This window comes from Cottoperca gobio, chromosome 11, assembly GCF_900634415.1.
Source record: "Cottoperca gobio chromosome 11, fCotGob3.1, whole genome shotgun sequence".
Taxonomy (NCBI): domain Eukaryota; kingdom Metazoa; phylum Chordata; class Actinopteri; order Perciformes; family Bovichtidae; genus Cottoperca; species Cottoperca gobio.
The window spans coordinates 14,621,626-14,646,760 of record NC_041365.1 but is presented as its reverse complement, the minus strand read 5'-3'; the positions used below and the strand labels follow the sequence as shown (position 1 = coordinate 14,646,760).

General features: G+C 39.8%; 1 protein-coding gene across 5 annotated transcripts; it reads right to left on the bottom strand.

Moving 5' to 3' along the window:
- Positions 1–13: 13 nt before the first annotated feature.
- Positions 14–23,427, bottom strand: rxrba (retinoid x receptor, beta a). 5 transcript variants are annotated; one of them, XM_029442921.1, is made up of 13 exons: positions 23,354–23,427; positions 22,446–22,594; positions 20,119–20,354; positions 19,023–19,176; positions 18,701–18,880; positions 16,497–16,517; positions 14,230–14,390; positions 13,807–13,936; positions 12,685–12,817; positions 8,455–8,490; positions 6,559–6,650; positions 6,317–6,422; positions 14–5,602 (listed from the first exon to the last, which is right to left on the bottom strand). In XM_029442921.1, exons 2-13 carry the CDS (start codon positions 22,459–22,461, stop codon positions 5,455–5,457), a joined length of 1,413 nt encoding a protein of 470 aa, XP_029298781.1. In that variant the 5' UTR covers positions 22,462–22,594; positions 23,354–23,427; the 3' UTR covers positions 14–5,454. The 5 variants fall into 5 exon arrangements, with proteins under 5 accessions (XP_029298781.1, XP_029298783.1, XP_029298782.1 ...); XM_029442923.1 differs by lacking the exon at positions 8,455–8,490; XM_029442922.1 differs by lacking the exon at positions 16,497–16,517.
- Positions 23,428–25,135: the final 1,708 nt, after the last annotated feature.

Here is a 25,135-nt window from a genome sequence, read left to right as displayed (position 1 = left end):
AAAAACACTTCACTTACAGTATTAAAACATTTACTCGGACATGATACAACACATAGAAATTCAGAGATTCAGAATTAATGACGGAAAAAAGTATTCATATTTTTTTTTTCTTCCTTCAATCCCCGAAGCACACAGCAGTCAATCAGCTCCATGTGTGCGATGGAGTAGGATACAAACAGGACAAAGAACTGACACAAGAGAAGGAGAGAGAAATAAAACAATAAGAGTGACAGATTCCATTCTGATTTTACAGTTCTTGCATTTGTTTAATACTTTGTAATGAACAAAAGATGAATATCATAGTTGGAGAAGAGAGAGACAGGAAACAACACAAAGAAACAGTGTGAATTATTTTTATGGTAAAGAGTAAACAATAAAGGAAGATTCAAGATCTACCGGAAAATAGGTTTTCTGTTTTTCTTCTTGATTTACAAATCAACGCCTGATCAGAGTTGTGTTTAAGGTCCCTGCCCTTCCTTTCTCTCTGACCTACCCTACACATTTCCTTCAACCTTAAACACAAACAACAACCTCCTCCTCCTCCTCAAAGTGAGCAATCGTATTCCTCCCATCAAGTTCATTCAATGTAACCACATTCTGCTCAGAGGTGCCTCCTGCAACCAGACCTGTGGCTTCTAGTGGCCTCTGCACTGTGTCTACAATTAGAGCCACATTTTCTCCCTCGTAATCTAAAACAAATTCTGAAGGTTTTGTTTTTATTGCTGGTAGTATCCAGCTCCAGCAACATGTGACTCCAACACAGAAAATACAGGTTGCAGAAAACAAACCCATCGCAGAAAACAAACAAACAAATGCAACTGAAGAAGAGCAGGTCCAGGGCTCTCCCTGTTTAATCATTCCTTATTTGCATTTCCGTGTCTTGAAAACCAAGGCAGAAACTCTAGGGGCCGGGGGACCCTATAAAGAAGCACCAATGCACAGCTTGAGCACCAAGAGGGGGCCACACACTGGTGTACTTCTCTCTCTAGTGACCAGTCCTCCCCTCTCCACACGAGCCTGTCATTCCAATCCTATTAGGGCCCCTCTTTAGTATGCGCCACACAGGCCAAGGTTAGCACACACTCTTTAGTGCGCTGCACAATAATCACAACATACATGACAAACAAACACTGGGGACTGAGTGGCCCTGCATTTAAAAGAAGAAAAGGCCAAATCTGCAAACAACCTGGCAGTGATAAATGAACCAGTATTTGTGGTTTCAAGGCTGCATAGCACACACTGCCTCATTGATCATAATGGGGTGGGCCTTGGCACCAGGGGGCCTGTGTCAATAGGTAAAAATGCCGCACTGATATCTAATCTATACACGATGATCATTTCTTCAGTCACAGCCTGCAATCCTATTTAAAAAAGTATATTTAATCAATGTCTTTATTTTCAGAAAGCAAGTCATTTCAAAATGTAACAAAAGTTGGCGACAACAATACTGCTACAGTCAAAAGGTCACAGCATGCGTCTGCCTTGAGTGCACACAGTTGCAACGACAAACATTTGTGGGCGGTGCGGTGCGATACAGCGGTCTCCCATGGCGACCTCAGATCGTCGCTGCTCTGCCGTCAAGTAAAGTAAGCAAAGAGGGACACGCTGCCCTGACTCCCTCCCTTATAGCTCTCCAATGCTTGTCCCATGGAAAGCTTCACATCCTTTTCAAACAGTCCAAGAATCAAAAGGATTATTTTACAAGTCCATTCCAAAGCAAGTCATCTTCAGCCCACATGGGTGAGTGATTAAGCATTTGTTAAGTTTAAAGTAGTGGAGACGGAGCAAGGGAGGAAGGGAGGAGGCTGGGCTGTGTTGATAAAGCATCAGGTCAACACGCCAGTTAATCACCCCTCCCGGCTTGGCTCCTTTTCCTCTGTGCATCCAATTTAACAACACACCGCACATCACCGCCAAAGCTATAGTATCTGCCAGTCAAAAGGCGTAGCTGCAGTCAGATTCATTACCCATGTGCATACAAGAATACACATGTGGCCACACATACCCTATAACAAATGCTAAAAAAATGAAATACCCAACCACCAGCTCTTGCTAATACAGTCTGCCTGATCAGCAAAGCTTAAAGTGGCTTAGCATACAGAACCGGCACCGACTCCTTTTTTTAAATGTATCATACTGAATCAACTCTAAATTACCTACGCTCATAGCGAAATGTTAAAAAATATAAAAATGGAAACATTTAAACACATTGCTGTTATATGGAGGATGGGAATTCTAAATATTTCACTGCCTTTTAATATCACCTTATGTAACACACTAAGCTAACGTTTGCAAATGCCAGAAACACAATGCACATATTGCATGACAACTGTTTACCACAATATGAATATACAAGTTGCATATTTTTACTTTTGGATGAACCTTGGCATTTGCTCAGTCAGCTGTGTATGTAACTGGTAGACTAATCATTCCCATCTCCAGCTATAACATGATGCAGTAGCAGCAGGCTTAAACATTCAACAGAGGAAGCTCCAAAAGATCCTGCAGAGACACTTACTGAGCTGTCAACCCAACAGGTGAGCACACATCGTAAAGTCAGCCGACTGTGAGGGACAAGAAGGTTGCACCTCACATTAATTCCAAGCCACCTGTCCTACAGGTCATCTAACTGTCATCCTCCAAGTCCACATCCCATGAAGGAGGCCAAGGATCGTCTCTGTGAAGTGTTTGGACTATCCACAGGGCAGGAAGATCATTGCTGATTCTGGTCAAAGTAGCTGGTGAAAACATCCACCAGCTGTACTTTCATTGCTTCCACCAGCCTAACTGCTTTCTAAAACACAAGACACTGGCCGTGTCTGGTAGAGTGCAAGGACCTGTAAGCCACAGCCTAAATGTACAAGCACTTAGCTGGTGTTCATTTTCCATTGTTGGGAGTCTGCAATAGAGTTAGGGGTCATGAAGTAACAAAAAAAAAAAAAAAAAAAAAAAAAACCTTAGAGGGAATCCTGCATCCTAAGACCTGTTCCATGAGTGGAGAATGATTTGTCTGTGTACTTGCATACTGTGTTTGCATTGATGTAAATGTGCAAGTCTTAAACTAAAAGACCATCTTAGTTATTTAGCACCTGGTGGAGGACAGCTGTACCTCTTCCCTGTAGAATGATACTGCAAAATGCACGTTTCTAATTGCTAGTAAATGTGGTGAGTAATAAGAAGGCTACGTATACCTCAGAACATCAACCCTCTTTTAAATACTAAAAAATATGGTAATAAATCTTTGTGTACCCCAGTATTGCTCACCTTTGAGCGTGTGTAGATGGTTTAATTCATAGTTTACTCGATATCCCCTGATCATGTTGTAGCTGCATTTGACTTCTCACTGCAATGCTCAGATTCAGTTGCCCACAAATTTAAAATCACAGTAAATGTCAAGTGCCATGGTCAATGAAGTCCAGCCAACCAATTACCAAGAACAACAGGAAGCATTGGCAGACGTTGGTGCAAAAGCAGCAGTGAGGTGTGGTTTGGCCCTGGGCTCAATAATAATAATGGTGATTTCCTTACACAAGGCAAGTCTAATGGTAATTCAACAGCAAAAAATAGAGCTTTTAAATTAGTTTTTTGGAGCCACATATTTCACATTCACATGAGTGTGACCAGAACTTTGTTTCTGCATGACTCCTGTTTTTTTTTTTCTTTTGTAGTATTTACATCTACTGTACAAAAGTTGCAAGCATTGAGCCAATACACACTGAATAAAGTTTCCAAAGCTGCAGGTCGTAGGTGTAGGATTTCCATTATATAGCACAAATGTCATTATTTCATAACTTCATTACAGTAATGCGACACACTGGTGCATTGTTTACCAGTTTATATTCACACACAGTGATCCATCCAAGAGCGGTGGGCTGCACAAGTATTGCAGATAACCCACATTAGATATTAATTGATGATCAAGGTGAAAGCTAATGTTGCATTATTGCCACTTTTAGATCATTTCAGCTGGTCTTTACAAATCCTGTCTCTGCTGCTACTTTTTGTGTTGCACAAAAATTCTACTTTTTGGACTTGGTTTTGCAGAGAGGACCGAGTACAGCATCTTGAATACAAAGAAATGCCTCTCACAGAGCACAGTAAATACTATTTTCTTTCATACAAATACAATTTCGGAATAGAGAGCAACTTATCAAGAATAATAGACTCTCATCTGGACTGGGTGTTAGGAGAGACGAACATACTTCAACCATTGGTGGTTAGTGTTCAGTCCCAAACCTGGTTATCATCGGCACAGGAAGCGGACAATTATTTAGCAAGTTCTATAATAAATCCTCACATCTGATTCAACAATGATGCAATAATGAGAAAACCTACACATAGTACCTTCAAGGTCATCTCAGGTATCTGAGAAGAGATGGTTATTTCTAGGAAACAGCAACATGTACATAGTTACAACTCACAAAAGTGCATAAATGACCACCAGCAAAAGGAGGATTTGGGAGAAAAGAAGATAAACTACAATTTTGTCTTGAATGAAGCTGTACTCTCCCTGCGAGCCTCACGCTGTTCAAAATGCCAACCAACTGCCAAAATAGAGAAAAGGAAGAAACCAAAACTAGGAAAAATAATAATAATTCAAGTCATTCTTCTAGTCTTACAAAGCCCGCTGTGCGCATCAGTGTGGTTCAACAAAGTGCTCACACTCCCATTTTCCTGGATTTCAATGCCTTGGAAAAAGCTCTCATTTCATGAGTACAGTACTTCAAAATAGAAACTCAAACAAGTTTCAGCATGAATATTAAAAAGAAAAGCATAAAATATTTCAATGTTTACGAGATTGGATGAACTCACTGGGAGGGTGTGTCTGCCTGTCCATTATAGGACACCTCCTGACCAATAAGAAGTGAAGACATGTAATGATGGACAGTTGATGGAAATGCTACGCACCTGATTTTAAGCTAAAACCATACATGAATAACTAACCGGTTACTGATGGATATAATATACAGAGGTGCGGCTAGCAGTGTAACTAAGTAACGCAGTTACGCAGAAGCAAAAACCCGCTATGAGATGAAGACGTGAAAACTGAAGGCTAACTTAAAATTAAGACAGAAGAGGGGATATATTCCTTGAGTCGTAACCCTTATGATGGAAAACTGAGTAAGGGAAAATATGGAGAAAATAGGTAGAGTGTGTGTGTGTGTGTGTGTTTGTGTGTATTAGCATACTGTTCATTCAGAGCCACATTATCCGTGTCATATTTATGTTGCATGTCAATTCATGTATGCAAGTTCAAATCGACGTGTGTGAAGATAATTAGCCAGTGACATGGAATATTTGTGTGTCTGTGTACAAGTGTGAGAGCCGGTACATTAAAACCAGCAGGAGCTGCAGTTAAGTGAGGCTCAACAAGGGGGCCAACGACCCAACATGGGGTGACGTGTTGGTAATCCTCGTGTGCATCGGATCCTGCCCGGGCCGAACCTGGCTCCTCTAGGTGAGCTGGTGAGGTGCCTCTAGCATCTCCATCAGGAAGGTGTCGATGGGTGTGTCACCGATCAGTTTAAAGAAGAACAGGTGCTCCAGGCACTTTAGACCAATGGAGCGCAGTGCTGGGAGCCGGAGAAGGAGCTTCGCGAATCTGGAATGACAGAGGGAAGGATGAGAAGGAGAGTAGAGTGAAAAATGAGCAAAGATCTATCCATAAAGTAAACTGAAAGATTATTCGTGAAGCATCTTTTTGGTAGATTTCCTTTGTCGAGGCTCTGGGTGGAAACCACTGCATCATATCCGGCCTTCAACCAGCCGCTCTGTGCTACAGTAACTTGTTAAAACTTTGCCTCCTGTCAAATCCAACGACCTCACCTCTTACGTTTCAGTGTAGAGCCCAACAGTGAATTTTGCATTCATTCACTCCATTGACATTTCGGAAAATCCTTATATAAGAGTTTTAAACATGGAACCTAGCCAACCAACTATGAGATGAATCAGTACCATAAAACATTAGATCGGGAGCCGTTCTTTTTTGGGTAAAAACACAAAAAGGTACAAGACTGGGTATATAATTATGTTAAGAGTGAAGGATCCAGGACTCGGCACCTCTTGATACTAACCGTTGTCGATCTTAAATGAAGACACATTTAGCACCTGCATGGCTTATTACTCGGCTGATATCATATGGACTTCTACAGGAGCATAAAGCATCGTTTCACAATCTCATACTTCGTGGTAAATCTACCTTGGATGGTCAGGACATTATGACCAATAATCAAAATCTTCTATTCAGAACATGAATGGGATTTTCACTTCCAGAACCTCACTGTTGAGATCTTTGTCTATGTGTGTTGTAGCGTACCTGCCCTGCTGATCGGGGTATTTCTGTTTGCAGTAAGACTCGAGCGATGCGTACACCCTCTCTCTCAGGAGCTCCACCTCACTGGGGATGGACAAACCCTTGGCGTCTTCAGACGAAAACAGAGAACATTTACATTATCTCTACACGGGAATGAAACACATTTCAGACTTGAATTTATCCACTTTTGTTTGGTGTTCTTCATATTTTCCTCCTGATGTTTAACCTGTCAGCTGTCTGTGTACCTGGGTTGAAGAGGATGATGGCTCGAAGGCAGCCGAGCTCCGTCTTGTCCATTTGCATGTCTCTCATCTTGCTTACAAGCTCAGTCAAAACCCTGCAGAGAGGAGAGGAGATTTGCAGGGGAAAATCCAAGTTGTTGACAGGTGGAAAATACCAGATTAGGGAAAAAGAGGAGGCAAGGGAAAGAACGGGAGAAGTAAAAGATAAGGAAAACAGAACAAAGCAGAGAAAGCAATAACAACATAAGAGTAAGAAAGGATGGGAATAATAGAGTAAGAACAACAGAGAAGGACCAGACTCCATAATCACATTATTATTTATAGTTACGTCTCAATGTAATGACTTTATGTCGAAACTAGTCACTGGCAAACACAAAGTTAAAGTAGAAGTTAAAACTGGTCAGGGGAGAAAACTGCTCCCACCAAATGGTGGTCAATTCTGGCTTTGGTTGATTCTGCTTTTTCCTATTTAATAATTCAATGGTTGCTAGTCTTTGTTAGCAAATGTGTGAAAGTTGCTGTAAAAGTGCCACATCTACTACAACAGGAGAGTAAAGACGCTTTATCTTCCACTATTTTGTCTTGCCCTCAACTGATAAATCCAAGGAGGAAAGAGCGTATAGCAGTCAGGGTTCAGTCAGGTTTTTTATTTTTGACAAATGGAAAAAAAGAAAAGGAATTAAAACAGCCAATTCATTGACTTTTTTGGACATTAAATGATTTGACTTGAGATGTAAAGTGTGGATGCAAGAATGAAGACAGGGTCAGAGCGAGAGAGCGATCAGGATTTTGGCGACTGTACTTGAATACATCCATTCATTCTTAAAAATGTCTTCACAAATCACGAAACCTAAAGAAGTAAGATGGGCGTCCTGTTATTCAATAGCAATGCATGCAACCAGTAGAAACTAAAAACTTTACCTGACCAAAGAAGAATACATACCAACGAACCAACATTTGTAATCAAAGGCGTTATCATCAGATGTGTAGCGCAACAATGTGTAGAAAGTCATGTGGGACGGCTCGTGTGCTATAAGTGCATCTTAACACCAGGCTACAAATACTTCTGCTCACATGCCTAAGATACTACTTGGATGAAAGAGGAGAGGACTATGCAAACCAGCGAGGGAGGGCAAAGAAGTGATGGCTTTCAGAGATAGTTTATTTGCTACTCCATCATCAGAAATTGACAGACACGGCCCACATTGACAAACCAAGGTTTTTTTATTTTACACACACACACACACACACACACACACACACACACACACACACACACACACACACACACACACACACACACACACACACACACACACACACACACACAGGAGGACTTCTTTTGGTGCATCCAGAGTGTATGTCATTAATGTTATAAAAAGGGAACTTTATAACTCAACAGTAAACCGGGGCATCTGAACACACTGACCGTGTAAAATAGTGTCCTGCACTGTAGTACTATTATATCGTATCCCACTAATGCACTGGGAAAGCTGGCCCACACATTTAGATTTGGTCTTTATGGTCTGGCAAGGCTCAACAAGCACTTGGTTTGGTAAGAAGAGGCATCGTCAATGGGCAAAAGATGAAAAGTATTCTGCAGGTGATTGGACGAGGAGTAAAATCCACAGACCAAATATGATGCTGAATTCAAATTCTAAATACAGTACTGCTCTTTGTGATCGTCGTCCTAAACCACACCCTAATACTTCACACCGAGTGATCAGGTCAAAAGATTCTCAGTGGATTTAGTTCAGAATGATATCTTGTAGCGAAAAACGGCTGACTTGTGCAAAGCTGCGGTAAAAGCCTAAAAAAGCATGAACCTTTTAGCTTTGGTTCTGTGTTTGTTTCAAGAGGAGGGGTTTAAGAAAAGTGTTTGTGTAGTGGCGTAATTACCTGTCAAATATGGCCCCAACCTCGGCATTGTGCGCCCTGTGTATTCAATCACAATGTGTTATTACAATGTCATTACACAGTTACATTGTTATTACAGAATTCTGTCTGAGCCCTTCAGCTGTACAGAGAGTCAGTGCCTACATGTGATTTCACGTGGTGAGAATCTGTAGTTGTACAAACTATTTTCTGATACTTTTAAAACCTTTTTAAATAGTTTGACATGAGGATCGTTCACATGTGGACTCAAAAGTTTTATTTATCTTGCACCTGCACCTAAAGATGTAGATATTACTAAAAGTGGACCTCAGATAAACATTTGATTTTTATGAGATCATAAACTGTAGTCTTACTTAAAGCACCAACTATATTTACATGTATTAAAATAAGCAGAAAGGTTATGATAAATATTATGAGCCAAATGCATAACAGCAGAAAACCATTAGTAAACATGAAACGGTTTATAAAAAGGGGAAAACTATTAACCCTCAATGTTTAATATGCGTTCCCTGCTAAATGGTAATAAATCATGAAAAGTAGCTTAAAGTCCAACTGATTTTTATGAATCAAATAAAAACATTTTGTCCGCCACAGCAAACCTAACGTCCCCGTAAATTGTCCCGTGTTCTAATTTGGAGAAAAAAAAAATCAGGAACCAAAAGGGAGACATGTATAACAATTGTTTTGTTTCTGTTTATCAGTCTAGTTTTGCATTAATTCGGCAGTTCCAGTATCCATTTACGTAGATAGCGACCTTTTTTCAATAGAGCCAATCAAATCTTTCATCAAGCGGTAACCTCAGTATTCTATCATCGGCAGAGCCGACGGTCCCATGGAGCCACACAGCAGCCTGCTACACAACACAGGGCCCACAAACGTCCCGTTCTTATCTAACTCCCAAACAACGAGCGACCAAACAAACATTCACCCAGGAGAGTTCAGTACACCTCTTCTTCCTTTAAATATTGAAAAACTATGAATACATTCAGACTGCATAAAGGGATGAGTCAATGACTGATTTCAGTTGGACTTTAAGCACGTTTCACTCAACTGCTATTGTCTGAAAAAGAGGCTCCAAGTGCAAAATACACAAACCAACAAAAAAGTCAAACAGAAATCAGTAATTCTAAATCAACAAAAGAGAAAACACAACATTTAAAAAAAACACTATGAAAGCAGAGAGGTGCTTACTATCTTTGTCATTCCTGTCATTGATTGAACGACTACGTCACTCAAACAAAAGAGTCCTGTATGTAGACAAAAGGAAAGGTGTGCTTGTGTTTTCTGAATGTTACAGGTTGTCACACTTCCTTCGCTCAAGGATTTGAGGGTACTTGGGGAGACAAGAGACCCCCCCCCCCCTGCTTAGAATGACAAAGGTAGTACATACCCACCCTTTCCAGAGGGCTGTACTACGAAGCGAGTTCAACATCTGGCTTAACCAACCCAAACTACCGCGATCCTGCTAAACGGTCCTACGAAGGTGGTTATTAGATCAACCCAGGATTTCTCAGTCTGGCTTTGAGCGCGCTCACATAAAAGGGTTTGCAGCATTTGACCAATCACAAACATGGACAAGTGTGATGTTAGCAGAGCGTCATATTTTACAAATTAAGAGCAAACTACAATATTAGACAAATAAAAATATATTAAGCTCATAATCCAGACTAAAAGTAACAGTTTAAACTGTCGAATGCAGGAAGGACAGCCGGCAAAAGATCTCCGACTGTGGGAATGTGTAAATGAATAGATATATGACATCACTGCCCATCTAGCGCACGAGTAGATCTCGTTATAATTACATTTGTGTATTCCATTAAATGAAAGTGTTGCTTAGATATATTGTATTTATTATGTTCTTATATTTATTTATTTTTTGTTTCACACCACAGGGGTTGCAGCTGAACAATAAAACTAAAGTATTGTCATACAAACCATAAGAATACATCTAAGCAACACATTCATTTAACAGAATACACACATGTTATAGATACACGCCATATATGGAATGTTACACGCCTGTTAATATACACATTCACACAGTCGGATATGTTTTACCAGCTCTTCTTCCTGCATTTGGCAGTTGAATCTGTGTTGCTTTTAGCCTGGATTATGACTTTATATAGCCTATAACTTCTTCGTATTACTGTACGATCCGTGCACCGAGCTGTGATGGGTCAGTAGACGGTGATTTTACATGAGTTGATCTCTTATCTCGAAGATAACCTGTTCCGGAGCAGGTTAGGAGTGCAGCATAAGTTACCATGGTGATCTAGAAGTCAGAAGTAAACCACGGTCGTAGGACTCAAAACCAAAACCCAGCAGAGTGAACCCTGACGTCGACTCGCTAATCCCAAATCCTGCTTCGTAGCTCAGACCTCAGTTTGTAAAATGTTGAGTTCTTCTGAAATTTTGTGTTTTCTCTGCTCTCAATATTTGTTGTTATTTGTTGAGTCGTTGTGTTTTCCGCAAAAACTATTTCATTTTTTTGTTGTTTTGTTAAACGTTGCTGCACTTCAGCACCTACCTAGTAACAAGTTTACCTCAAGTAGTGACATTACTGATATTTTATTATTCACATCCTCCTTGATAAAATATGTTGCAGAAGCTTTAAACAGATCCTGAGGCGAAGCTGAAACAAAAGGCTGCTGCTAGTAGCAAGCAGTGCTATGAGAAAATGAATACGTGTCCGAGAAGAATCATTGAGCTGCCTGACATAAGCCCAGTTAGCTCTCTGTAAGATGTCTAGGTTAAAATTACATTTTCATAAACAATGTAAATACTGTGTAATTAACAGTGAATTGACACGTTGTGATGTAGTTGGGGTTTCATTGATATTTGGAGTTTCTTTAGCCAAGGCAGGTGATAACCTGTATAATTAAAGTAACATCCCATTATCACATAAACCAGTCGCATCTTAATATCATTCTGAAACAACCGTTAACTCCTACCGATAACAAAAAAAAGATATGATGAGTTATCTCATTATTGGTTTATAGTGAAATGTCATAAACACGTAATATCACGTTTTAAGTAACAATTGATGGCTGATGCGATAATGCTGAAGGCTGAAGAGGCCATGGCTGTAATTACGATTATGTATCGTTTTCCAGCGATCATGGAATGAGTCTTTCAGGATCACAAGCTTGGTTTAGATATAAACACGACTCTGGACTGACAGTGTACTTATGGCCACCTATCATACAGAAGCCAACAGAAAACACAGGCACAGTAATAACTCTATGATATTTTTACAATGTTGTGACTTTGGATTAGATAAAAAAGATTTGCCTTATGCCTACTAATTACAGATGATTATCAAAATATTGTGCAGTGATCTAATAATCATGAAAAGACAACCTGGTTAATGAAAATAAAGTAATTATTTTACAACAAAAGTCTTTATGTTATGATGAGATCACAAAACGATTATTCTTTGTTCAGGAGAGAAGAAAATCTAACACCAAAGTATACACCCACGGCCTCGACAACGCTCTGCACAATAATGGGATGTAAACTATCACGTTGACATATTTTTAAGTACTTTAAGGTACATTCCTATTATCTACTATCTACACACGTTAGTATTAGCCAGCCATCACGCTATCAAATGCTGCAATAAGTGCTTTGCCACTGTGTGTGTGTGTGTGTGTGTGTGTGTGTGTGTGTGTGTGTGTGTGTGTGTGTGTGTGTGTGTGTGTGTGTGTGTGTGTGTGTGTGTGTGTAAGCATTAGTCACCAGCCTCCTCGGCATGCGCTGTCACCCTACAGGCAGCACTAAAGAAGCAAAGTCTCTCAGCCAATCACAGCCAGCGTAGAACACAGCAGCTGCAGCCAACCAAAGATGAGAACACAGCATCCTAAATTCTTACCCCGGTCACTAATCCAGCTAAACCTGAATAATTCATGTGGATAAATGACGGCACGTTTTCTTTCTTTATTCATGAAGCTCTCAGGATTGTTGTGGATTAACCACAGCGACCAGGTGAATCCAAGAAGAGAATTGGGATTTTACCTGGCTTCTCAGGATCAATCTATTTTAGGCTAAAGGTAGGCAGTCCTGAGACTGCGTAGAAGGGGATCTATTCTAAGTGGAGTAGAAAGCCCTTTGAAAAAGCACTTATATTGTTTATGGTGGCATGTCCTCTCCAGTTTCTGAATGCTTGGGAAATCACTGACGTGTCTTACAGAGTGACACTGTTTGTGCATATATACATATGCATCTGTGCATTACCTGTCAAAGATGGCTCCAACACCTGCACTGTGAGCACTGTTCCTGTGGACATGCAGGCCTGTGGCGAGTAAGATCCCGTCCTTCACCGAGATGGAGCGATGGGAGAAAGATGCGATCAGGAGTTCATTCCAGCCTGTTGAAGAGTTAGGGTCTCAATATTTCTAGTGAATTAAAAGTCTTAATATTCTTCTGTTGTAATGTTTTATTTCTTAATATGACTGAATGTTGGTGACCCTAATTTAGAAAATTGAAGATCTCTCATTAAACACCTGCTGGCATTATTTTGGAATATTTAACCCTTTCAAAGATCTACTCGCTGCGACCAGACACAACTATATGGAACAAATGTATTGATCAAACCCTCTGAATCATTTCTCATTTTCCATAGCTGTACGAGACAATAGAAAACTATTTTTTCTTTAGAAAGGATTCCTCCAGGTATTTTGAGATTTTACCCCCCCAATACTTTTATATATTAAAAAGGGGCAAAGGTCTCCACCAGATTTCCTGAAGCTATCAATTCAAAGAAAGCTAACAACATGCAGGTGGTTACTACTGTACTTTCTGACGTACAACTGCTGACTCCAATTCCAATTTAATAGCCCTGTAAAAAAATGATGCACATTTAACAACGTGTTGGAGGTGTTTAAAAATACACCAACAGTGTCTAATGTATTGTGCAGCGACATTTACATACATGAGAGAGACCAAATGCTTTATTGGGAGTTGTATGATGGTGTATATATGATGGAGCAGCGCACAAGTATTATGATTGTGTGAAGGCTTACATTGGCTTACAATACGGCCCACTTTCTTTCCATTCATTTTCGTGCTGTGCAAGTGCAGCTTAAAACTCTGGAGCCACTGACAAAAAGGAAGTTTTCTGGCTTTTTTACAAAACTGTAATTGTAATATAACAGTCCTGTTCTGTCATTAATATATAGGAATAACCATTAAGTTACTCTCAACATGTGGAGTCTGCAACTGTGTGATTGGTCACTGATGGTGTATGTACTGCTGACACTGTTTTGTTGAAATGGAAAATAATAATGAATTAAGTGTTCAGACAAAAAGGAAAAAGAATCACTACTGATTGGTTAAACCTTATTGAGTCAAACGTACCTGCACGCAGCAGGATGACCTGGTCGTCCAGGGCCAGCTCAGAGAAGTGAGGGATCCTCTTCGCCCACTCCACCAGAGTGAAGAGCTGCTTGTCTGCTGCCTGACAGATGTTGGTGACAGGATCGTTGGGCTGAAGAAAGCACATTTAGAGGTTAGAAATTATTATATTACTATAAAACAACTCGACTCAAAGACACCGTATTATATTCATACAATTTATACTTATAACAATCTGTGAAGATATAAATAAACCTGCAGTCTTTGAACAAGTACAAGCATGATTTTACACTTGAATGAATTAAAACATTTAAGAGCTGACAATCATCTCATATGTTCAATATTTGCGTCGCTATAGTAATAATCATTATGAATGTTACACAAAGCACTTCAGAGGAACGTCAGTTTGGGGTTGATTATACTCACAGAGCTGCCACCTGAACTGCCATCTGCATGAAGCTCTGTCTTCTGCTCTACAGCCATCTCCGCTTCCAAAATCTTCTCCACTGGCATCTCCTCGTTCACCGCGCTAGTCGACTCCACCTCGCCCTCTCGTTCCCTGTTCCTCTGCCGTTCCTCTTGGACAGCTGCAGGACAGGGGATTGGGGTGGACAGAGAGGAGCACAGAAAAAAAAACAATGAAGGACAAGAAAGGGGAGGAAGAGAGTAAGAGTAGGAAGAGCAGAAAGGAGAATATGTTGGTGGGAAGGATGGGTGAAAGGAGGCCAATATGAAAGAAGGGAGAAGCAGGAAAGGTGCAAAGGAATGGATAAGGAAAGAGAAGGGGAGGGTTTGGGCAGGCAGGCCATGGTAGAGAACATTGTACATAATTAAAGGCAACAAGAAGAACACAGCAAAAGAAATAACATTAATGGTAGCAAAAGAGGAAATGACAGAAGGACATTAGGATGTGCCACCAGACAACAGAATGGTGAAGAAATGAGGGGCAAGAATTGGTGCAGGAAGGGGTTGCATGCAAAAAGAACGGGGGGAGATTAAAGTGCAAGACCAAAATAACATGAACAAATGTGCAAAATAGTGGAGAAGGAAAAAAGACAGATGTATACAATTCATGATAAATTCAAAGTCTCTCATGCTGTCTTTCATACGTCTTTCAGGCCCTCTACCAACATGGACCACAGAAGAAATAAACTACAGAAATCATTGTTTTAAAGCGACATTCAGGAGGGAATTACTAGTGTGAAAGAAGGCCTTTTGCCCAGATTCAATTTCAGGAAATCTTTGTGTGCGTTTTCTTTTCTTTAAGATATCAGCGTTTCTGTTAATCCCTTTCCCAGGTTAAGGAAACTAGGTTTCTTCTTTTCATGAAGTTTAAGTTATCAGGTTACTGCAGAAAGGCAACAGCAGTCCGGTCCATTCAAGTGCATGTAAATCCAATGAATACAACTCCACCCCACTCCCCCTCCTGAAGTTCTACAGAACATGTCATGTGACACATTATGAAGGAGGGTTTTTATCTACTTCAGATGAACTGGGTGGGATTTTTTATTCAAAGTACCCCAGTGTTAGGGGATCAAAGATAATTGGAGGAATTAAATGCACATTGCTCGAGTCCTCATATGTAATATTTCTGTTCAACCACCCACACACATCAGTAGACATAGACTCAGATTATATGACTGGACAGTGAAGAACGTCCCCATGGTTGCACATTTAAGATCACTGACTTGCTTCATTGTCCTAAATTGTTAGGGGTTATGAATGAAAGTCAAAATCTGAGTCCTAAACTGTTCAAATACAAATTTAAACACCCTCAAACATCCGATAGGTGCGACATACTAGAGAGAATGTCACTGTCCAATATGTAACAATGGCACTGTACTAACCAACAGTCTCATGAAATTGACATTTTCCAGAAAGCTTTGTAAATTAATTTGTTACGTTTATTGATTTGGTCATTTGTTAAATAGCAGCAAACAGAATGTGAGCAGAAGCAGCCATTGTAAGTGATCTCATTACGAAGTTTGACTTATGATTCAAATACCAGTTCTTCTTGAGTTGTGATGCAAAAACAGCATCAATCAATCGTTTAATTATTGATCATTAATGTGTCTGCTAACACATTAAAGAAATTGAATCCTATCCAAAGCCTTGAAAAAAAACCTCTTGAATATAATCTACTCAGAACCACAATCAGTCTGCATCTCTCCCTGTGTCTGTACTTGATAAAGAAAAAGAAAAGAGGTGCCAGTGGAAAGTGGGATTGTGACGAGAAGCTGCCACTTTGGAAGCCAAGATTGGCCTTAAAATCTTGAAAGGGAAATTTGATGAGCATCTATTCCTTCTCTACAAATCATCAAAGTATCCTTAAATATGGAAATTAACGTTCCTGAACAGAAGGGGAACTAGTCTCTGGCTGACTCTAGTACCTGTGACCTTGCTGGGCATCACCCAGGTGGGAATAAGCAACAAGTAGCTTTACAGTAAAGTAGGAGGATAATTAAAAGGAGTGTGCAAACTCAGCAAACTCTCCCTGGATCTATAAAAGGTTAAAAACCCAGGGGAGGAAGTGATTCAAGGCTGGCACGGGTCCACCTCTGAGCACTGGCAACAAACTCTGTAGAAACATTTTGAACTACCTCCTTCTCATAGATATGCAAAGTAATATCTCTCTGCTTCTCGCTCACTCATACATACAGACACAGACACCCCTCCCTCCCTCTTCTCCTTACATCTGTCGTTCATCTTGGCCACTACAGAAGGAGGGAGGGGGGAGAGAGAGAACGAGAGGAAACAAAAAGAGGAAGAGAGGGGGAAAGGGGGTTAGTGTTTGCAAGGCTTACCCACCCTTATCTCCCTCTCTACCACTCTGTACTCGTTCTTTCTATCCCTGTTGTACAAATACTGAAGCTCTCTTAGTTCAAATGCACAGGAAACATATCAACACGGATTCATTTACTGAAGTAGTTACTACTATTCATAGATTAGGTATAAAATCTAATTTAGGTTGATGGGTAAAGTTAGGCTGAGGATTTACAGGTATCTGCCACAGAAAGCAGAAGCCTTGTATGTTCGATGTTTTAACACATGACTACAGTGATTGTTACAAAAACAACAGTGGCCATACATCTCAGCAACTTATCAAATATAAACTGAGTTATTATCAAACAGCTGCGTAATGTGGAGGTACAGTTAGCTCTTATTTACACTGCTCAACTCACAACAGATTTAGCAGCAGATAATCTCAGACGCTTAAATTGTGATCTTCAGTGTTAGGACGCTTCTACGACGCTGCATATAGATCAGTTGTGGTTTGTAAAATGTGTCTGCTTTCTTTTTATTATAAAGCAGTTCATCAGACCCATCACTGTTGCAACACATAATAATATACTGTGAAATTATGGAGCGGTAAACTCAGGCAATTCTTCGACAGTGACAAGAGTTTTAAAGTAGGGCTGAGCAATAACTCAATATGATCATTTATCGTCCAAACGTATACAAACTCTGTTCAATGCGATAAACAAACTTGACTCCAACTGGCAACCTTCACGTCACAAGCTTCTCCAACCTTTAAGCGCCATTACCCCAGAATACAGTAGTGCACACAGCACAGCTCGGGGTTCTCCTGCGTAATGATGTGGGAGAGTAATGTGTAACTGGTCCACTGGTAACCTAAATGATGGCTCAAATGAATTGTGAGCAGTGTTTCCCAACAGCAGTGTGCAGGATTCATTTTGCACTAAAGTTCTTAATGAAATGAGACAAAACTCAGTATTTTTTAAGTATTTAATTCACACATGAATATACAAAGAATAGGCTTTATCATGTGCTTATTTTATATAGACTATGTATTTATTTAATTACCAAAAAAGAACATGCTATATATTATTTGGTTATGAAATTACTTATAATAGGAAAGAAGATTTTGGCCATATATGATATCGCCCAGCCCTATTTTAAAGTTTGATGTTTATTCCAAACATACTGGGAATTAAAAGTGTTAGTTTAATAGCTGCTAACAAGACTTAACAATGGAGTTTGTATTTTTTCATTGGTACAAATCATGGGAAGTATTTACCAGACTGATTTCCACCTGAAGACAAACACTTGGTAAATATGACATCGTTACTTCCAGGCCATTTGCCTAAACACAACGTTGCACAGCGACTACAAAGACGCTGAATCAATGTGGATATAATGAAGAGTTCTGGTACCAATCAACAGCTAAAAGAATCTTAAGTGAAAGCATGGAAAGAGGCAGTGAGTACCTTTTAGTTTTTATACAAGTGACAGGCATTCAATGGATTACAGAACGCTGAGGGCCGCAAAGGACACACTAGTTGTGGCCCTCCGTTTTGGGCAAAAGTAGACGTCTCAAAACACATCTGCAAGGGTCTTTGGAAAGGGAGACCCTTACTGACGTGTCCAACATTGAAATGTTACATTTAAACGAGCCAGCCCTTGAGCTGGGAAACAGTGTTTGAAGGAGTTTGTCAGCAGAAAGAAAACTTTTGATTTTCTTTTGATAAAGTTGAGTAGTGGGCTCTTGGTAGTGGTAGTGTCCGACCCACAGACCAAATATGCCACTGTTAAATGAAACTAATGCTGTTCCAGCCTGACATATCCCCCCAGATTTGGGGTATAAGAGTTTCTGCAAAATCAAAGGCTTATTCTATCTCAGACAAATACATGACAGCAAAGTTAAGAAATATCTTAAAGAGCTTTTTGTCAGCTAAATTGTTGTCTTCAGATAATATATCAACTAAAACGGTCTTTAAAACAAAGAAATCATAATTTGTGTGAAAATGCACCACTTTGTTTGTCATAAACCTCAAGTCGTGAAAAGGTGAAATGGCCTCATTATTAGGAGTCATGAGCAGGAGGGGCTGAGAACCAGCCGTGTACAGGGTGTGCTGAAGTGCCCCTGCTTACTTACCTTCTCTCTTCATGCCCATGGCCAGGCACTTCTGGTAGCGGCAGTACTGGCAGCGGTTCCTCTGTCTCTTATCCACCATACAGTCTTTACTGTCCCGACAGGTGTAGGTCAAGTCTTTGCGCACTGTGCGCTTGAAGAAGCCTTTACAGCCCTCACAGCTGTAGACACCGTAGTGTTTACCTAGAGGCCGTGGGTAGGAGGGAGGAAGAGTGCGAAAGAAGTAAGACAAGAGGGATGGCAATTTGTTTCAAATCAGAAATGTTAAAGGGTCTCAGATGGTTTACACAGAAAACAGAAGTTGCATTTTAAGGTGTCTAGTCACCAGAAGATCTGTCTCCGCAGATGGAACAAAGGCGTTTCTGGGAAAGCATCGGCCCTGGGCTGTGGGGCGACATCTGATTCAAGCCCAACGGAGGTTTCACATCATCGGAGCTGCTCACCGCATGGAGCCCTGACATGGACACTGTTGAATTGATCTGAAAAAAGGACAGAGGAGAAGGTGAACACAATGACGACAAGGAGTTTATTTTAGAGGAATTCCATGATTCTCTTTCTACTTCTGTAAGAATTTAAAGAACACAGTTAATACTGTCATCAAGATCACACAAAAATACAAAGAGGTTGAGGCAAAACCAAAGTAGCAAAATATTTATTTACCCCCTGGCAAAGAAAGGAAATTATGTGATGGACAAAATATTGAATTAAAGGCCACAATCATTTTTAAATCAAAACATGCATTACTGTTAAACATAAAAAATGTAATTAATTTAATATTTTATTGTATTATATTATAGCAGGACTTGGATGGATTAACTGTCAGATTGGTTTTAGCAAGCAACAATCAAGACAATCTCGGAAATTGTCATTTCTATTTTCCACTGCAACTGAAATGTTGAGAGTGCTAATGAAAATGTCTAGGTAGGGGTGGGCGATTTGGGCAAAATCTTCTATCACGGTATATGTAATTCTTTATCATGGTAAGGAGAGATATATATATATATATATATATATATATATATATATATATATCACACAATACAGTAATTGTTGAGTAAATTAAATAAAAAAATAGTTTGAAATCACCATACCGTTCTTACAAAAACAACTGACTCAAAAAAGTAAAACATAATTCTTTCAAAACGGAAGCTTTAAAGTTCCTGAGAACAATAATTTCAAGTGTTCCAGGTTTAAAGGTTAACATTTGCAAATAAATACCAGCCCGACTTCAGTCAGTGTTATTTGAAAACACACAAATCCCACAAATTTGTACACCAAAAGAAGAAAAAAAAGACTTTTCCTGCTCATCTTTCATTTCAAAAAGCACTGTCCTATTGTACCTATGATTGAACTGAACACAGTTGCATGCACACGAATGTCTGTTTAAAATAAATCCCTAAAGTACGACAGTCCTCCCTTACCTGCGGGCTGCTAATGGGGCCGTAGCCTACCGATGGCGTGCCAGGTAGGCAGGGCGAGCCCAATGAAGAGCTGATGACGGAAAAGGGGGAGCCGATGCTGCTAATGGGGCTGTTGACCCCGCTGGTGGTGATGGGAGGTAGGGAGGTCATGGAAGCTGCGGCTGAGGGAACCAGCGGAGGCGACCGCTGGCCTGATGGAGGGGAGGACACAGACGAACTGTCTGGGCTGCGGGAATCTGATACAAGACAGCAAGATAGCAAATAGCAAATGTAATCATTAATAACCAATTAATAATCATTAATATGGACCTACGTGTTTGAAATATAATTTCATTTAATTGAATAAAAATGTGGTGCAAAAAAGGCTAAGCATATTAATAGAGATGATAAAAATAATAATGGGATGGAACAGATTAAAGCTGATATACAAACAATGATTTGCAAATCTATCCCAAGTTAAACAACGATTTCTATAACTACAAAGCAGCCTTTTGAAACTGTATGTTTTACTTTAACCAAGAAGAAGTGATGGTCCTTAGGTCATGGGGACTTTTTCCGGGGAGGTCATGAATCACATTTTGCAAGTTTTGCAGTATTGTTAAAGCGTTGTACAACGAAAATGGCAAGCTAGTACTCAACTCAACGGCAGTGCGGTCTTCATTGTAATCTCTAATGAAGCTAATGACAACCATTTGCTAAACATCAGTTAAACATCCTCAATGCACAATAAGCATACAAAGTGCAAGTCAAATTTGCTTTAAAAAAAAGAGTTGAGTGCGTAAAGAAACTGCACTGGACAACAAAGGCCCCTATTCATACCTGTCAACATTGGAATTTCAAAATAAGGGAAATCTTTTGGCGGACTCCGCCCATATTTTAACAGCTCTCAGCCCCCCAGCCCCCACCCATGTAATGTAAACGTAAACACCTAAAGGACGGGTATATACATTCAGGAAATACATGTTTATGTAAAGAATGTATTACTTGTACAGACATGTTTATAAAATGTATGTATTTTATTTATTAGTTAATATCATCAATGTATTTGATGATAGATGAGTTGTGTGGCTTTTGTTTCCCCGACGAGTAGCCTACTTCCTTGCGATGGCAGAGTCGGGAAACATGTCCGACTGAAATCATCGCAGAAGCTGAAGGCTACATTATTTTTGGCGCAAAGCATCGACATCTTTCCCTCAGCTTTGGTCACTTGGTTTGCCTCCGAAACAGTTCTTGTCATACATGAAGTCATTGACAGTGTATGTGTTTGTGCCTCTTGGCGTGCTTGTGCTTGTGCTTGGACGATTTTTCATGCTGACGAACATCGCTTATTCCGCTGTGTACAATGCTAAAATCTGAATGGCACACTTTACAAAAAGCATGATTTTGCCCGACATGATTTTGGTCTCCTCTCATTTGTCTAGTTACTTGCATAAAGTTTTAACTTGTTTGGCAGGTACAACTGCGTCTCCATCCATCTCCCGGTCACTGAGACTCTCATCCATACGTCTGTGTTATTGTTCCTGTTTTCTTCTTCTTCTTCTAGAAAGAAAAATACGGGATAATCCCGAGAAAAACGGGAGGGTTGACAGGTATGCCCCTCTTTGGTTGATTATTCTCTATATTTCTGAGGATTTATCATCCGTTTTCACACAGCATCTGAGATGAGGTTTACCTGAGATGTGCGTTTACTCTGTCTGCCTGGTGCGGTATCAAAAGGAACATATTAATTAAAGTTTTCTAGAAGCCTTTTTGGCTGTAAACTGAATTTGGTGGAATGTTGGCCTGGTTTTATGATGCCAATTGTTTTATTTATTTGTTTTTGTTTCTGCTGTGGTGGTTTGTATAGTGTTGGCTTTCTTCTGCAGCTCACTGTCTGCTGCATTTTCACTGCTTCAGGCTGTGTACTTGGTTGTCATCTGATCTAATCTATTGTTCTTGCCTCAAACACACATGATAGAAATCAACCAATCATATGCTCACACAAATCACAGACTGTGGCCTGCATTAACATACTTAGAAACTCAACATACACAAGGAATCATGCTTTTAAATAGGACATTTATTTTTTCCTCATTTTTAATACAAGTTTCCAACAATGTCTGACTGAAACAAATCCAAAAAACAGCTGTGTTTTAAAAAGCTTGAATATTTTATAATGTAAGCACGTCTTTGGTTCATCATAACCCATATATTTCATAGGCCTGAATTTACAGTTATGAGATGTGTGTATAAGTATAACTTGTATGATTGAATCTAAATGCACATTTTTGCTCGACATTCACGTTGTTGTATTGCTGATAACAAAATCAGTGCCATTATTTTCTCACCTCTGCTGTCTCCCATGATGGTGGCTGGGGCACAGGAACTGGCTGGCAGCTGCACACTGACCTGCTTCCGTCTCAAACAGCCCGCTGTCAAACTCTAGACCGCGGACTGAGGCCCGGGCCGGAGTTGTTTTGGGAAACCAAAAACGGGTCTGAAATTCCAACACATAAGACAATGATGTGGCACAGAAAATGCCCATTTGGCCTTAACATTGTAAAACAAAACTAATATCCCTCAGTCCATTGCAAGGTTATGAGCTGTCTACTTGTCAATAAGAAATATGTATTTTATGCATTTCTTGGCATTAGATGTAACGTTACAGCAGGACTTGTAAAGCAGTCAGCTGCTAAACCGATGGCTAAAAATCCCATTAGGTTATTAAACAAATAAGAAACACTATATTGATACCATACACTGACTTTGTTAACTTAGTTCAACGCAGTGAAGAAAACGTCCTATTCTATGATATAGATGGAGCCCAGACAGAAGGCAACAAACGTTAGCGTTAGCCATCGCACAGCTCGTAAACTAGCTAACGTTACTAGCAAACACTTGAAATGTCTGCAAACCGTAAAGCTAAATGGCATGTTTTAGCTTCCCTCCTTAAATATACATTCAATTGTAAATACATATATCGGCAGGATTTTTAAAGCAAACAGGTCCTTAACGTTACATTTGGTGTAAATGATGCTATGTCTAGTGTAAACTGGCAAAACAAGCTAAGCGCTATAGCTAACTGCGTTTAGCCACCTAACCTAGCTAACAAGCTAGTTAGCCCCGGAGGAGAACCAGAGAGCCAAGAATAGACCAGTTTAGTACTGGCTGTTTCACCTATGTCTCATTACCCTAGACAAAACCTATCTACATTTTGTAAATGGATATTGAGTGTAAATAAGTACGGATTACTGACGGTTTAGCGGCACAGCTTCTTCGCATGAAAAGATGTGGCGACTAGGCCCCGTGTGTGTCTGTTTCTCCCCCCACTTTGCCTCGTATTCAACCCTCCCTCCCCCTGCAAGGATGAAAACATGATGATGGTGGAGGATTTGGCTTAGTGCTCTCTTATAGTTGAACATTGGCACGAAATCAGTGCAAAACACCGCAGCCCGGCGTGCTTATAGCAGGAGAGGGGATGTTTGGTCATGTTGCGTCTCACATGTCAGTGAGGGAGACACATCCAGAGCAAGAGGTCAAGAGGTCAAGAAAAGTTCAGCTCAGTATGGCATTTGCTTGAAAGGTTATTGGAGGGCATTGGTAAACCTTCTGCAATGGAAAACAAACCAGTAGGCTAATACAATCCTGTAGATATCATCTTCTATTTGAAAATCAATTATACAAATATGTTTCTGTGCTTGCAGGAGCGGTAGACACACAGTACAGACTGAGGGCGACAGGAAGAAGCTAGATCTTTTATATGTGCAAAGGTCAGGGCCTACTCTTCTTTGAGGAAATATCAAGCAAAAGCCACACATGGTAAATACATTCAATTTGCAATAACTTCACATATGGGTTTATGTTGACCTCAACTCTACCTTTAACTTTATTCATTTATATTTTCCGTATGTGTAGGCGTGAAGCACCACTGTGTGTTTATTATAATGTGCAATATAAATAAAGCTGGCTTACTTACTATAATAACTAAACATAAACATAGATGTATAGTGTTTGGCTCATATCCAGTAGACATCAGTTTAAACATTATTAATAATTTAAAGATTTAAATCCTCAGCATTCAAATTACAACTATTGTGGCAACATATAAATATATACATTTAATTTGACTATTTCGACTAGCTAAATGGGCAGTTTTATTTCTGAAGTGCCAAGCAAATCCATAAGGAATTTCTGTCAAGCTGATAGAAGATGGTTCTTTGTTTACTGTATGTATAATGCAGCACCACCTTTACAAGTGTTTACATTTTGAAAAAAAACCCAAAATAATATATATTGAGGATGTAGAAAAAGTCTTACCTGAAATATATATAGTTATTTTAAGGATGCTAGCAGTGTAGCACAAATTATTCAGCAGTATACATCTCTTCTGTGAGCATTTCTGGTCACAGAAGGTGTGAAAATCATGTGCCACCATAATAATAGGCTAAGCATTAGGACAGATAATGCACCAGTAGCTGTGAGAGAAGTTGTAAATAAAAGATTCCACAGAGACCTGTAGGGCATTGTTGGCAAGTTTTTAATCAAAGACAAACAAAATGTTAATTTACAAATACACTGTTTTGGTGATCTAAATGTTGTACACTATTGTTGTAATTACTTTGCTTCAGTACTTTGTATGAATTTTGGTTTTGTTGCTTCCCTTATCATTTGACAGGAAGATTAGACAGAGAGTGTGTATGTGTTGTTATTACAACTGTATTACTATTACATCAACAATACATACTAATATTATCAAGTGTGTTTTGCATCACCCCAGCTGTACACCCACTGCCTTGAGCATTTACTTTTGTTTGTATATAATTGCAATGATTGAAAAGTCAGTTTCTTTGTTCACATTTGATACACCTGCCTTCTTTCCAAAATGGAAAAGACAAAAAAGAAGAGAAAAGAGGAAAGTGTTTGACCTTAATAAATGTTCCTGATCAGGGAGTTGTTCCCTCGACCTCCAGGGGTTGAAAGCTCTAGCAGGTTTTTAATGCTTTATCACCATCAAGGGGGCTAAAATGGTATTACACAA